The sequence below is a fragment of the Mauremys mutica genome, chromosome 2 (assembly GCF_020497125.1).
Source record: "Mauremys mutica isolate MM-2020 ecotype Southern chromosome 2, ASM2049712v1, whole genome shotgun sequence".
In the NCBI taxonomy this organism is placed as follows: Eukaryota; Metazoa; Chordata; order Testudines; family Geoemydidae; genus Mauremys; species Mauremys mutica.
Genome location: NC_059073.1, coordinates 28,168,225 through 28,180,155, shown reverse-complemented (window position 1 = coordinate 28,180,155; position 11,931 = coordinate 28,168,225). Strand labels below are relative to the sequence as shown.

Below are 11,931 nucleotides of genomic sequence, written 5' to 3'. Positions count from 1 at the left end.
CCTTGCAATAAATTAATTATGACTGTAGACAGAGCATTCTTTCTATGGATCTATTCTTGGGTCCCAGGGAAAAGTGGAGGGGTCTGCTATTAATAAGGTGTTCAGCATAAAAACACGACAGCTTTCCGTAGCCTCTCACAACACAGTACTCGGCTCCATTCACAATAATGTAACCCCCTTCCTAACCTTATTTATATTACACACTTTTCAGAGGAATGTGTTGGGATTCAGACAATTGTTCAGTGGATGTATAATAATTCCATAAATATCCCTGAGGAAGCATGGCCTACTTTTTCGGAGAGTAACAGTGATTAAACGTGGTGACTAGTTAAATACAAATCAAATATACAGTAAGCTCCTTATGGCCCTGCTCCTGCAGACACTTACACACGTGAGTGGGAGAATTCTTATGCTTGAAGTCTTTTCACATGCATAGGTTTTTGTAGGATAGAGGCCTAAGTAAGTTTCAAGCATAGTGTCAAACAGTGGCCCCGTGAAATCTCTGAAAAAACTCCACTGAATTCAGTTGGACCAGGATTTGGCCCTTATTGTCACATTTCTCAGTGCCTCTAACACTGTATTTCCCAGATCCTCCTAACTAAACCCCGGCAATCATTTAAAACAAACAGTTTTAAGAGGATTAGTTCAGACAGCTAAGTTCATGCCCATGTACTAGCAGACGTTTAAAACTAACACTGATATAAAAACATTTTACCTAACTCATCTTTTTCTCTCACACCCATATAGTAACCATCTGTGACAATCTTAACTTTATCATTTGAATTATTCTAGAATGTATTACTATGTAGTAAACTTGAGTATAGTAAAAGAGGATCCTTAACATATAAGTATCTCTCTCTTGTTTTGTTTTGTTTTAAACAAACTGATAAAACTTTTTTTTTTTAAAACAGCAATAGCAATATAAGTGACTTAGGAAAATGACCAATCTCAGTTCCCAGAATTCATTCTAAAACAGAATAGGAAAGGCCTATAAAATGTGCTAAAACTTTTAATGAAATTCTGCAATGCACATGACCAATTTCTAAAAAAAGTCAACTTGCAAATCTATGGGCAATTCTAAAAAGTGCACATTGCTAAAGTATTGCTCTAGCAACTTTGCACTTAGAGGATATTGTTCTTATGCCTTTATTGGAGTTTTTCTAACCAATCTAAATTAAAGTCCACGATTTTCAAGAGTGACTTGTGATTCTGGATGCCTGAAAGTTCTGGATGCCCAATTTGAGAAACTTTAAAGAGACCTGGTTTTCAGCATTTTCTGAAAATCAGGCTCCTTTAAAGTGTCAAGTTAAGCACCCAACAATCACTAGATACTTTTGAAAATCTTGGCCCTAACTAATTATAATTGTGTTCTAAATTGATATTATACTGTAGCCAACATGCTGAGCCTGATTTTTTTTTATATCTGTCCAAAAAGTATATATACTGTTTACATACCAGGGATGGGTGAAAAGTTCTGACATAAATCCACACCCATCTGAAAAAGCCAAAAATATACACTTTGGGTGCATTGGTGCTCTAACTGGTTGATCTTACAATCGCTAGTAGGGTATAGAATAGCTTCTAAGCGTGTATCACATGAACTCCCTCAAAAATAGCTCTTTGTCTTACTGTAATCCCATTAAGATTCATCTTCTCTCCACTATTGGTATCTAAGTCTCCAACATGGAAGGCTCTCTACAGGTTTGGCAGATGGACTAAATGTTAGTCCATTAGGCTGGAGAGAAAGATGTTCTTTGGCTACCCAAAGTGCCATCTTTGATTTAGGAACTGCAAGAACCACCAGGCTGGTCCCTTGTGATGCTGCTGACTATTTAATTTACTTCATTGTAAATAGTCTGTTTCAAATAGGCCCCAATGTGAGGAGTGGGATGAAAAGTACTTCCATTAAGTCCCCATGGATGAAAACTGTACCACAGCCAGCTGTGGCACAACCCGTGATGTCAGCCACTTAGAGACTGAACAACAAATAATAATGCTCAGTTTGAATGCAACAGTCTCGAGCCTGCTACAGAATGCCCAAAGGGTTATTAGAACCATTTACCTTAACCCCAGTTCAGACTAAAAAAAAAAAAAAGGGGGTTTTGGGTAGAAAGAGGAGGAAATGTTAATGGACGTGTCTGTCCTCTACGAGGAGCCATACAGAGTGGGAGCATCTAGTCCACCTCTCACTCTTTACTATCTTCAAGAGGTTTTGTTTGGACTCTGCAAGTTGTGATTCATCGCCCCACTCCCAAAAGAACCAGGATGTCTCCAGTCTCTCCTGTGTTTAATGTAGACCAAAGACATGGGCACAATGTATCTCAAAGAAGGAATCTTTTCCTTTACAATTTAATGGGAACCTCACATTGGCACAACAGAAATGCGGACTGCTTGGTTTATTGGTGAGGGCGGGGGACAGCAGACACAATGTTTGACAGCCCATTCAACCTCCCCTACTCCTGGCTACCTCCATGACAGCTGTTCAGTAAGTCTCAATAAAATATCTCTAGTGGCATACATGCCATGAGCAAATCCATTTATGCAATCTCCCATGAATCTGTGAATATATGCAAGTATGGGCTCTATTTTAGATACAGTCTCAGTGTAGGTACTGAAACGTATTTTAGTATTGAAATAAAGAAAAGACCTTTCCTGACATGTATAGAATGTGCTAACTCTTCTGTGTGGAGATCACATATAGTTAAACAGAATACCATTAGACTGTATAACTAACATATACAAGACGTTTACATTCCTATTGGGGGTGTAATATTGTGAACATTTTTACTGAGGTTGGAGAACTGCTGTAAGTTTTTCCTAAAACATCATCATGCCATCTGCATACATAATAAAATAATCCAGTAGTTGCCATGCTAAAACAGGACTTCTAGTGAAGGGCACAGATAGTCCCCTAAAGGGAACTCAAAGTTATGCACAGTGATGAAAACTGGAAACAATTTTCCAGCTAATGGTCTGTCAATGACCACTTTGAACAAATTAGCACTGTATTTTATGCACCACATTTTAATACCACAGCAAACCAGGACTTTCCAGAATGTATCATCTTGACTGAATGGTTGTATTTCAGTTAATCTTTCAATTCTCCTTGGTCACCTTCTGGCAGTGCCATTTGTTATGCTTTTCACGAAGTAAAGTTCACTTTCATATCACCTGGTAGGACAGAAGCTTTAGAGGCTGGTAGTGTTTATGGAGAAGTCTCTGTTGGGGCTGTAAAAAACAAACAAACAGTAAATATAAGATCACCTCACGAAAGGCAATAACGTATTTTAAGAGAAAATAACAAGTCAACAATGTGCTATGCAAATGTACTCTTATTGTAAAGACAAACTACTCCTCGTGGTTCAGATTGTCAGCCTGGTACTCTAATAAGCTTTCCCCATCACCCACATGATTATTGCTCAATCGGTTCCCTGGAGAAAGGTCAAGTTAGGACTGACAACAAAGGGAGTGCGCTCTTGTACATGACTGAATCAGTTCTACCCGGATCTAGCACCATGATATAGTCCAGCATGAAACATTTTGGTGATCCAAGTCCTGCAAAGCAGGCCCTTCTGCTTGTAACATCACCGGTCAGGGATTGCCTCCTTTACTGATCCCATTATATTCAAATCACTGGAAAGATTCCTTCAAATCCAAACATAGGGCCTGGATTCTCCTGTCCCATTGACACTGGCCAAGGGGAGTCAAAGCTATGAGACACCAGCTTGGAGATAAGGAAGTGGCTTTGCTTTGCTTCATGCTCTTCTCACTTACTTCTGCTCATTAGACCCTTCCCCCCGTTAGGTGCCTTCCCCCCCTTAGGTGCCCTTAGGGACAGAGGAAAGTTGGGGTGCAGCTTCTCCTCCCCTGCTGAGGGCAGGAGTGCTCCCCATGATCTCCCTCTCCTTTTGCTTCAGGGATGTTGATAATCAACTTGTCAATAATCAATAACCAGTTAATCAGCAGCCAGTTACTGGTAGGAATTTCAATTGTGTTTATATATGTAACGAATGGCATGCTCTCAAATTCAGATTTAGTTAATAAAACAGACCTCAAATAAGTCAGCATCGATTGGATTTATTAATCAAATAGTTAGCAAAGATAGTACATGCGCAATGACACACACAATTACCAACGGCTATGGAAGACCTTTCCGGTAGTTTGACAGTCTGCGTCCAGCCTGCCGATGTTCTGATATTAACCCCAAAGTGGTGTTTCAATTATTTATTCTGTTCGGATATGCATGCATGTATGTATTAATACAGAAATGGATCTGAAAGCCTGTGAACAGGGTGTGCTGCGGTGCTATGAACATCTGAGTAAGACTCCAATCCTTGATACTGTTGAGTCCTACTTCTGGCAGGCAGATCATGATTCCATCCTGCCAGACCAATCAATAGCCCCTATTGGGTTCCTTGTTCAGGCACCATTTGTTCATAGCCAATAATCAATTATCCATAATTTGTCAGGAATCAATAACCAAAAATCAATAGCAATTTTAATTGTGATTATAGGTTCAATGAGTAATGTTCCCTTGAGCTGAGATTTATTTAACAATGACAGACTTCGGATAAATCCAATCAAAGGATGATTTATTCAACAGTTAGTAAGACAACCCATACAAAGAGGTATACAATTACCCACTGCTGTGGAAGACTTTACCTCAAGGCTAATAAACTTCTATCTTTTGTCATAAACTTCTTTAAAAATAAATTTATTTTTTACTAGGTTTAACAATTAGCAAAATAACTAGCCAAGTAAAATACAATATTTGCCTGTAATACACTCATAGCTATATTAGAATGTAATAGTTTATACAACTTAAGAAAAGGCTATGATCTTATTAATATTATTTTATAATTATATTGAAGTTTCGACCTTATAGTTTTTTCTTCCTTTGGACAAAAAGTTTTGATTCATAGGAAAAAAAACCTTTGTAATTAAATTATTCACTGAGGCAGAAATATATGGACATATATTTATAACTGACATTTGCAAAAAAAACTGATGTTACAATAATATAATAATGGCTATGACCCCAAAATAGTGCGCACCACAAAAATTGTTAATTTTTTTATTATTTTCCTTTAGTTATGTTAAAAATGCATCAGTTATTAGTTAAAATTCTTGCTAAAATAAAGTGCTCGGTGGTGGGGGAGGGAGTGGCAGTGAAGTTTTTCACATACATTGTGAGTGCCTGTGTTTAAGTAACTAGCATTACACATGTAGAACTGTTTAATGCCATGGTGGGCAACCTGAGCCTGGAACAGTGAACCGCGACCACTGGGAGCTGTGGGCGGCCAGGCCTGCAGACAGTCGATGTAAACAAACCGTCTCGCAGCCCACCAGCGGATTACCCCGTTGGGCCACGTGTGGCCCGCGGGCTGCAGACTGCCCACCAACTCCTATAGTGGACAATCAAACAATCCATGACACATAGTCAGCATACGAATCAGTCACCTCCCATTCCTGATCAGCCCACACCCACTACAACACCAGAGAATACCTGTGACCACCTCTGCTCCTTTAAGATGTCCCGGGGTTGGAAGGAAATGACAAATTTATGAGTAACAGGCTGGTTACCTAGCTTTCCATCAGATCATATTTAAGTATACAATCATCTACGAAGATGTTGCAATGCCCTGAGGTGAAACCCAGACCAACTAGTGCTTTAACTGAGAAATGACAATAATGTATTCCCAACCCTTGATGTACATATTAGTCCTTTAACTTTGAGCCTAATGGGCCGAGAGAGATGTTAAGGCTTTCCCAGAAGCAATGCTAAACAACAGCTACTAAAGTTAGACATTATCAGGACCTGCTGATTTTACAAATTCCATCCAAGAGGTTTGAAAGAGCTGGGTGAGGATAATGCTGGATCATTAATGCTGATTTTCAATAAGTCTTGGAACACTGCAGTTCCAGAAGACTGGAAAAAAAGCTAATACTGTGCCAATATTTAAAGAGGGTAAACAGGATAATAATAGGCCTGTCAGTCTGACACCTATCCCAAGCTAGTGGAACTGCTGATGTGGGACTCAATTAATAAAGAATTAAAGGAGGATAATATATTTAATGCCAGTCAATATGGGCTTATGAAAAATAGATCCTGTCAAACTAACTTGTTATCTTTTTTGATGAGATTACAAGTTTGGTTGCTAAAGGTACTAATGTTGATAGTCAAATACCTTATAGAAGTCTAAATATATTCTAAGTATTATATGACATTTTGATTAAAAAACTAGAAAGATATAAAAAATTAACATGGCACACATAAATGGATTAAAAGATGGCTAACTGATGGGTCTCAAAATGTATTGTAAATGGGGAATCATCATCAAATTGGTGCGTTTCTAGGGGGGTGCTGCATGGATTGGTTTTTGGCCCTATGCTATTTACAAGTTTTATTGATGACCTAGAAGAAAACATAAAATCACTGGTAAAATTTGCAGATGATGCAAAAATTGGGAGAGTGGTAAATAATGAAGAGGACAGATCACTGATGCAAAGCGATCTGGATCACTTAGTAAGCTGGGTGCAAGCAAGCAATATGTGTTTTAATACAACTAAATTTAAAGGTATATATCTAGGATAAAAGAATATAGGCCATACTAACATGATGGGGGACACTACTCTGGGAAGCAGTGACTCTGAACTACATTTGGAGATCATGGTGGCTAATCAACTGAACACAACGTCACACAGAGCTAAGGTGCTTGTTGGATGCATAAACAGTGGAGTCTTGAGTAGAAATAGAGGGGTTATTTTACCTGTGTATTTGGCACTGGTGCGACCGCTGCTAGACAATGGGTCCACTATTTAATAATGGGCTTTTCAGTCTAACAGAGGAAGGTATAACACAATCCAGTGGCTGGAAATTGAAGCTAGTCAAATTCAGATTGGAAATAAGGCGTACATTTTTTGAAGGGTGATTAACCATTGGAACGACTTACCAAGGTAGTGATGGATTCTCCATCATTGAATTTTAAAATCAAGATTGGATGTTTTTCTAAAAAATCTGCTCTAGGATTTATTATGGGGACGTTCTATGGCCTATGTTATATAAGAGATCAGGCTAGATGATCACAATGGTCCTTTCTGGCCTTGGAATCTATGAATCAGATGATGCTTTGCAGTTATGATAAAGAATGTCTAACAAATAATGTTATTTCAGTGTGCAGTACTAACCTATTTTACTTATCCTATTTTGAAATCTGTTTTTAAGATATATTTTTACAATGTATTAACCATAAAATGTATAAATGATGAAACTACTAAAAAGGGCATAAACAATGCCTAACCACCAGGTATTGAGACAGTTGGAAAGTTGCAATGGGACAGAGAACCTCAGAAATAACTTAAAGTACTGAGAAGTATGTACCAGAATGAGGAAATAGAGAAGGATCAGAATGATATACAATAAGGATGGTGTAGCGTGACAGATTTTTGTTACCATTCTGCCTGGAGCATCAGTTGATCAGGCTGACACCACAGCATCGTTTGGGGAGGAGATGACGAAATGCATCAAGTGTCTAGATTTTAAAACTTTATTGATAAAAATAACAAAATAACAGCAGAGTGCTGGGAACGCTCCCACGTCACTCAGGGGAAGAAAGCAAGCATTAGAGCCCCAAGCCCTAACCCACTTTCATACTCACACACGCACTACCCAAAACTGTAACGTAAGAAGAAGAAGGGGGAAGGGTGGATGGGAGTGCTGTCCTGGGCCCAGGTCGTCCAGGGAATCCGCTGTAATCTCCAAGTTGCTCCAGCTCTCAGGAGGGTTTTAAGTCCTGGGGTCCTTGTGGGGGGTATTCCACTCAAGGACCTCTGCTTCTGGTGCTCTTTGTGCCAGTCCAAACCAGCTTGCTGTGGCCTTCTCAGCTGCCCAAAACACACCGGCTCTGGAGAATTTGTTTTCCCTTCTGTTGGCCTTCACTGTCACCGCCTCATTCGCTCTGTTTTCACTGCTATCTTTGCAGCTCTGCTCCACTTAGTTCTCCTCTTCTCACGACTGGGCAGCTATAGATTTTTTGTTTGTAGATTTCTCGTCGAGCCCATGACTTTGGGCTGGGGCCAGCATCTTATCTTCAGAAAAAGTTAGCTAAAGTGCCAAGTTAACCCGTTCTCTGCTCCTCAGCCCCCCCCACCTCTCGTACTCCTGCAAAGGAATCGTCCATTCCCCACTCACACACCTTTGACCCTTCCCAAAATGCTTTGTGATGCTTGCAACAGCATTAGCCACATACAATGCTGATCTGCCTTCCCCGAGGACTCCCTGAGAGAGGGGGCCATTGGGGTATGACAGTAGCAGGGACCCCTTTGCTCCTGCCTCGGCTGTGTTCATAAACTACTCAGAGATACTGGGGCTCAGCAATCACTGCTGCAGTTTATTTACAGCATGCGCTCCCCACCACCTTCTCGCCCCATACAGCTTGGGTTTTCAGCCACAAGGACTTCTCAGCTTCTGCAACTAGGAGGGAAGAGCTACCACTCTCCTTCCACTCCCTGGCTCCCCACTTCCTTCCTTCCTCTGGGCCTGTATGTAGCCCCAGGCTAATTAGGCTGGCAGCTGTTTCCCATTCACCAATCAGGTACAGGTTTCTCTAGGCAGCTCCAATTTACCTCCCTTAATTGGAGCTGGCGTGACAGAGGTTCCTGCCCAGCACCCTGTCACAGGTGGTGACAGATATGGCAATTTCCTGCCATTTCCTTCGGAGACCTAACTAACTAAAGTTTAAATATCTTTGGAGTCCATTGAATTAAATGAATAGTTTATATATTATTGTGGGCCGGGACTGCATGTAACAATCTGGTGGTGGGAGGTGTGACAGATGTGAGACCTAGGGAATATTTAGCAGGAGATGAATGCAAATTCCCTGCCTCCAGTTACACAAAATCCCAGCCGTTGAAGCTATGTCCTGAGGAGTGATCCATTGTCTGCTAACTTCCTGTAACATGAATGAGGCCAAGATCAAAGGCCCGAGATGTAGAAAAGGAAAGACTGAACTACTCATGGTGGTTCCGGTTCTGAATCTCAGAAACTATGACCATGTGTAATGGCACGGCACCCACCTCTCATTAGTGCCCCCTTCTGGTTGGGTGTGTCTGCAGTCTTTAAAACCAGTCCTGGCCCTGGTATTGGACCATATCCCCAGGGCTTCCTTCCTGGAGGCAATGGTTTTGTCCTCTTAGTCTGTTCTGGCCTCAGATCTCCAGCTGGGCCTCCTGACAGTTCAGTCCCCTTCTGGGGGTTTACTTCTGTCCAATTGTAGGCCCACCCCCACTACTCCAGGTCCCAGCCCACAGACCCTAAGAACAGCAGCCATGCACTGCTGTGTCTCTTTAGCAAAACTACCTTCATTTCCCTGGACCACATCCTCGCAGCTCTAGCCTTCACCAACACCTTACCCTTAGCTCAGGGCTTTTTTTTTTTTTTCTTTAAATATAATGGAGATATACCTATCTCCTAGAACTGGAAGGGACCCTGAAGGGTCATTGAGTCCAGCCCCCTGCCTTCACTAGCAGGACCAAGTACTGATTTTGCCCCAGATCACTAAGTGGCCCCCTTAAGGACTGAACTCACAACGCTGGGTTTAAGCAGGCCAATGCTCAAACCATTGAGCTATCCCTCCCCTAAGCTCAGGCCCAGCAGCCAGCCAGCACCTCTTCCTTGATCCCCTGGTCCCTACTAGCACTGAGCTGTCCATCATCCTGCAGTTCCCTTTGGGCAGCTAGGAGCACCATCTGCATTGAGCAAGAAACTGCCCGTCACTGGCTCTGCTGCTCCTTTTTATAGGGCCCTCCTGGGCCCTGATTTGCTGCTCCCTGCAGCCTCTCTGATTGGCTACTTCCCCCTGCAGCAACTCTAGCCTGCTGGGAGGACTGCTCCACTACTTCTTTCCTGGGACAGGTGTAGCAGGACTCTGAGGCCTCCAGCAAGAGGCCTCTGGGCCTAGTCTACCTTCTCATTCCATGGGTAAAAACCAGTTGTGGGTTTTCAAGGACTGGCATATACCAGAGTCAGAGGTTAGATCTGGAATGGCCTATGGCAAAGTTTTTAGCATGTGTGTAGGTTCTTTTATTGTTTTTTAATGTCTTCTCTGTAATGCTTTCAACTTAAGAATAAATGTGCTTGCTTATAAAGAGCTGTGTGGTAACTTAAAACTGTGGGCCATTATGTTCTTCATAGCCTTCAAAGAGAAAGCAAAGCGCAGGTGCTGGCCTGTTTAGGCAGACTGCCTTGATGTGTATCTGCACATGTAAAAGGAGAAAAGTGTAATCCTGGGGAGATTTGGAAAGATTAAGGCATTCACAGAGGAATCAGCATTTGTGTGTAACAGCCTATATGGCCTTACCTGGTAACGTGACCCAAAGCCCACTGTAGTTAAAGGAATGACTCTTACAGACAAGTGGGACTAAATGGAAGAATAGATGAGGGAGAAAAAATATTCACCTTAACTTCTGATGATCGAACAAGAAGCAATGGGAGCAAGGGAGGTTTAGGTTGGACATTAGGAAAAACTTCCTAACTATCAGAGTGGTTAGGCACTGGACTAAATTGCCTAGGGAGATTATGGAATCTCCTTCACTGGAGATTTTTAAGAGCTGGTTAGACAAACACCTGTCAGGGATGTTTTAGATTGTGCTTGTCCTGCCATGAGTGCAAGGGACTGGACCTGATGACCTCTCAAGGTCCCTTCCAGTTCTATGATTCTATGGAATATCGCATTATAGGCAGGGAACTGTGCCGCCTGGAAAAATCCCAGGCAGGAGGGAGAGATACGTGGGTCTCTATCACAGAGGTGACGTTTAAGGAGCCAGGAATTTGCAAATGCCTGGAGGATGAAGGGATGATCACTACCAGCCAGCATGGATTTACTAAGAACAAATCATTCCAGCCCAGCCTGATTTCCTTCTTTGATAAGATAACTGGTTTGGTGGACACGGGGATTGTGGTGGATAGAATATATCTGGGGTTTAGCAAGGCTTTTGATGCAGTCCCACATGACATTCTCATAAGTAAACTGGAGAAATACATGCTCAGCAGAGCTACCATTAAGTGGATACATAATTGGTTAAACAACTGCAAACAAAGAGTATTAATGGAATGATGCTCTACTGGAAAGAGGTCTCAAGTGGGGTTCCACAGGGATCTGTTCTGGGACTGGTGTTATTTAACATCTTTATTAATGACCTGGATATAGAAATAGAGAGGATACTGACCATATCTGCAGGTGATACAGAGCTAGAGAGGGTTGCCAACACTTTGGAGGATAGAACTAAAATTCAAAGGGATTTTGATAAATTGGAGACAAGAAAATGAAATTCAACAAAGACAAATGTAAAATGCTACACTTAAGGAAGAAAAACCAAACGTACACATACAGAATGGGGGATAACTGGCTTGGCAGAAGAACTGATGTAGAAGATCTGGGAGTTGTGGTGAATCACAATCTCACCATGAGTCAACAATGCAATGCTTTTTTGGGGAAAAAAAGCAAATGCAATTTTAGGTTGCATTAACAGAAGCATAGCATGCACATAGGCGCCGACTCCGTGGATGCTCCGGGGAAAAATTGGTGGGTGCTCTGTACCCACTGGAAGCTCCCCCCCGCCCCCTCGTCCCAGCTCACCGCTGCCTCTGCTCCGCCTCTGTTTCCTCCCCTGAGTGCACTGCTGAGTCCTGCTTCTCCTCCCTCCCAGCTGTTTCGCGCAGCTAGGGGGAGGAGGAATGCCGCATGCTCAGGGAAGAGGTGGGGCCAAGGTGGGGATTAGGGGAGGGGTCCAATAGGGGCAGGGAGGGGGCAGGCGCGAGCACTCAACGGCGCTTAGGAAAGCTGGTGCCTGTGAGCATACAAGTCATGGGAGGGGACAATACTGCTCTACTGGTGTCCAGTTTTGGTCACCAATATACAGAAAGGATGTACG

At 42.2% G+C, this 11,931-nt stretch overlaps 1 protein-coding gene across 3 annotated transcripts in view; it reads right to left on the bottom strand.

The window, feature by feature from the left end:
- Positions 1–1,126: 1,126 nt before the first annotated feature.
- The window catches only part of SAMD12 (sterile alpha motif domain containing 12), a 232,430-nt gene continuing 221,625 nt past the window's right edge, over positions 1,127–11,931 (bottom strand). For 2 of the 3 annotated variants that reach the window (XM_045006592.1, XM_045006594.1), the window contains exon 5: positions 1,127–3,228. In XM_045006592.1, coding sequence (XP_044862527.1) covers positions 3,206–3,228 — 23 coding nt within the window. In that variant the 3' untranslated portion in view covers positions 1,127–3,205. The remainder of the gene's footprint in view (positions 3,229–11,931) is intronic. The other variant, XR_006577107.1, reaches the window with a different exon arrangement.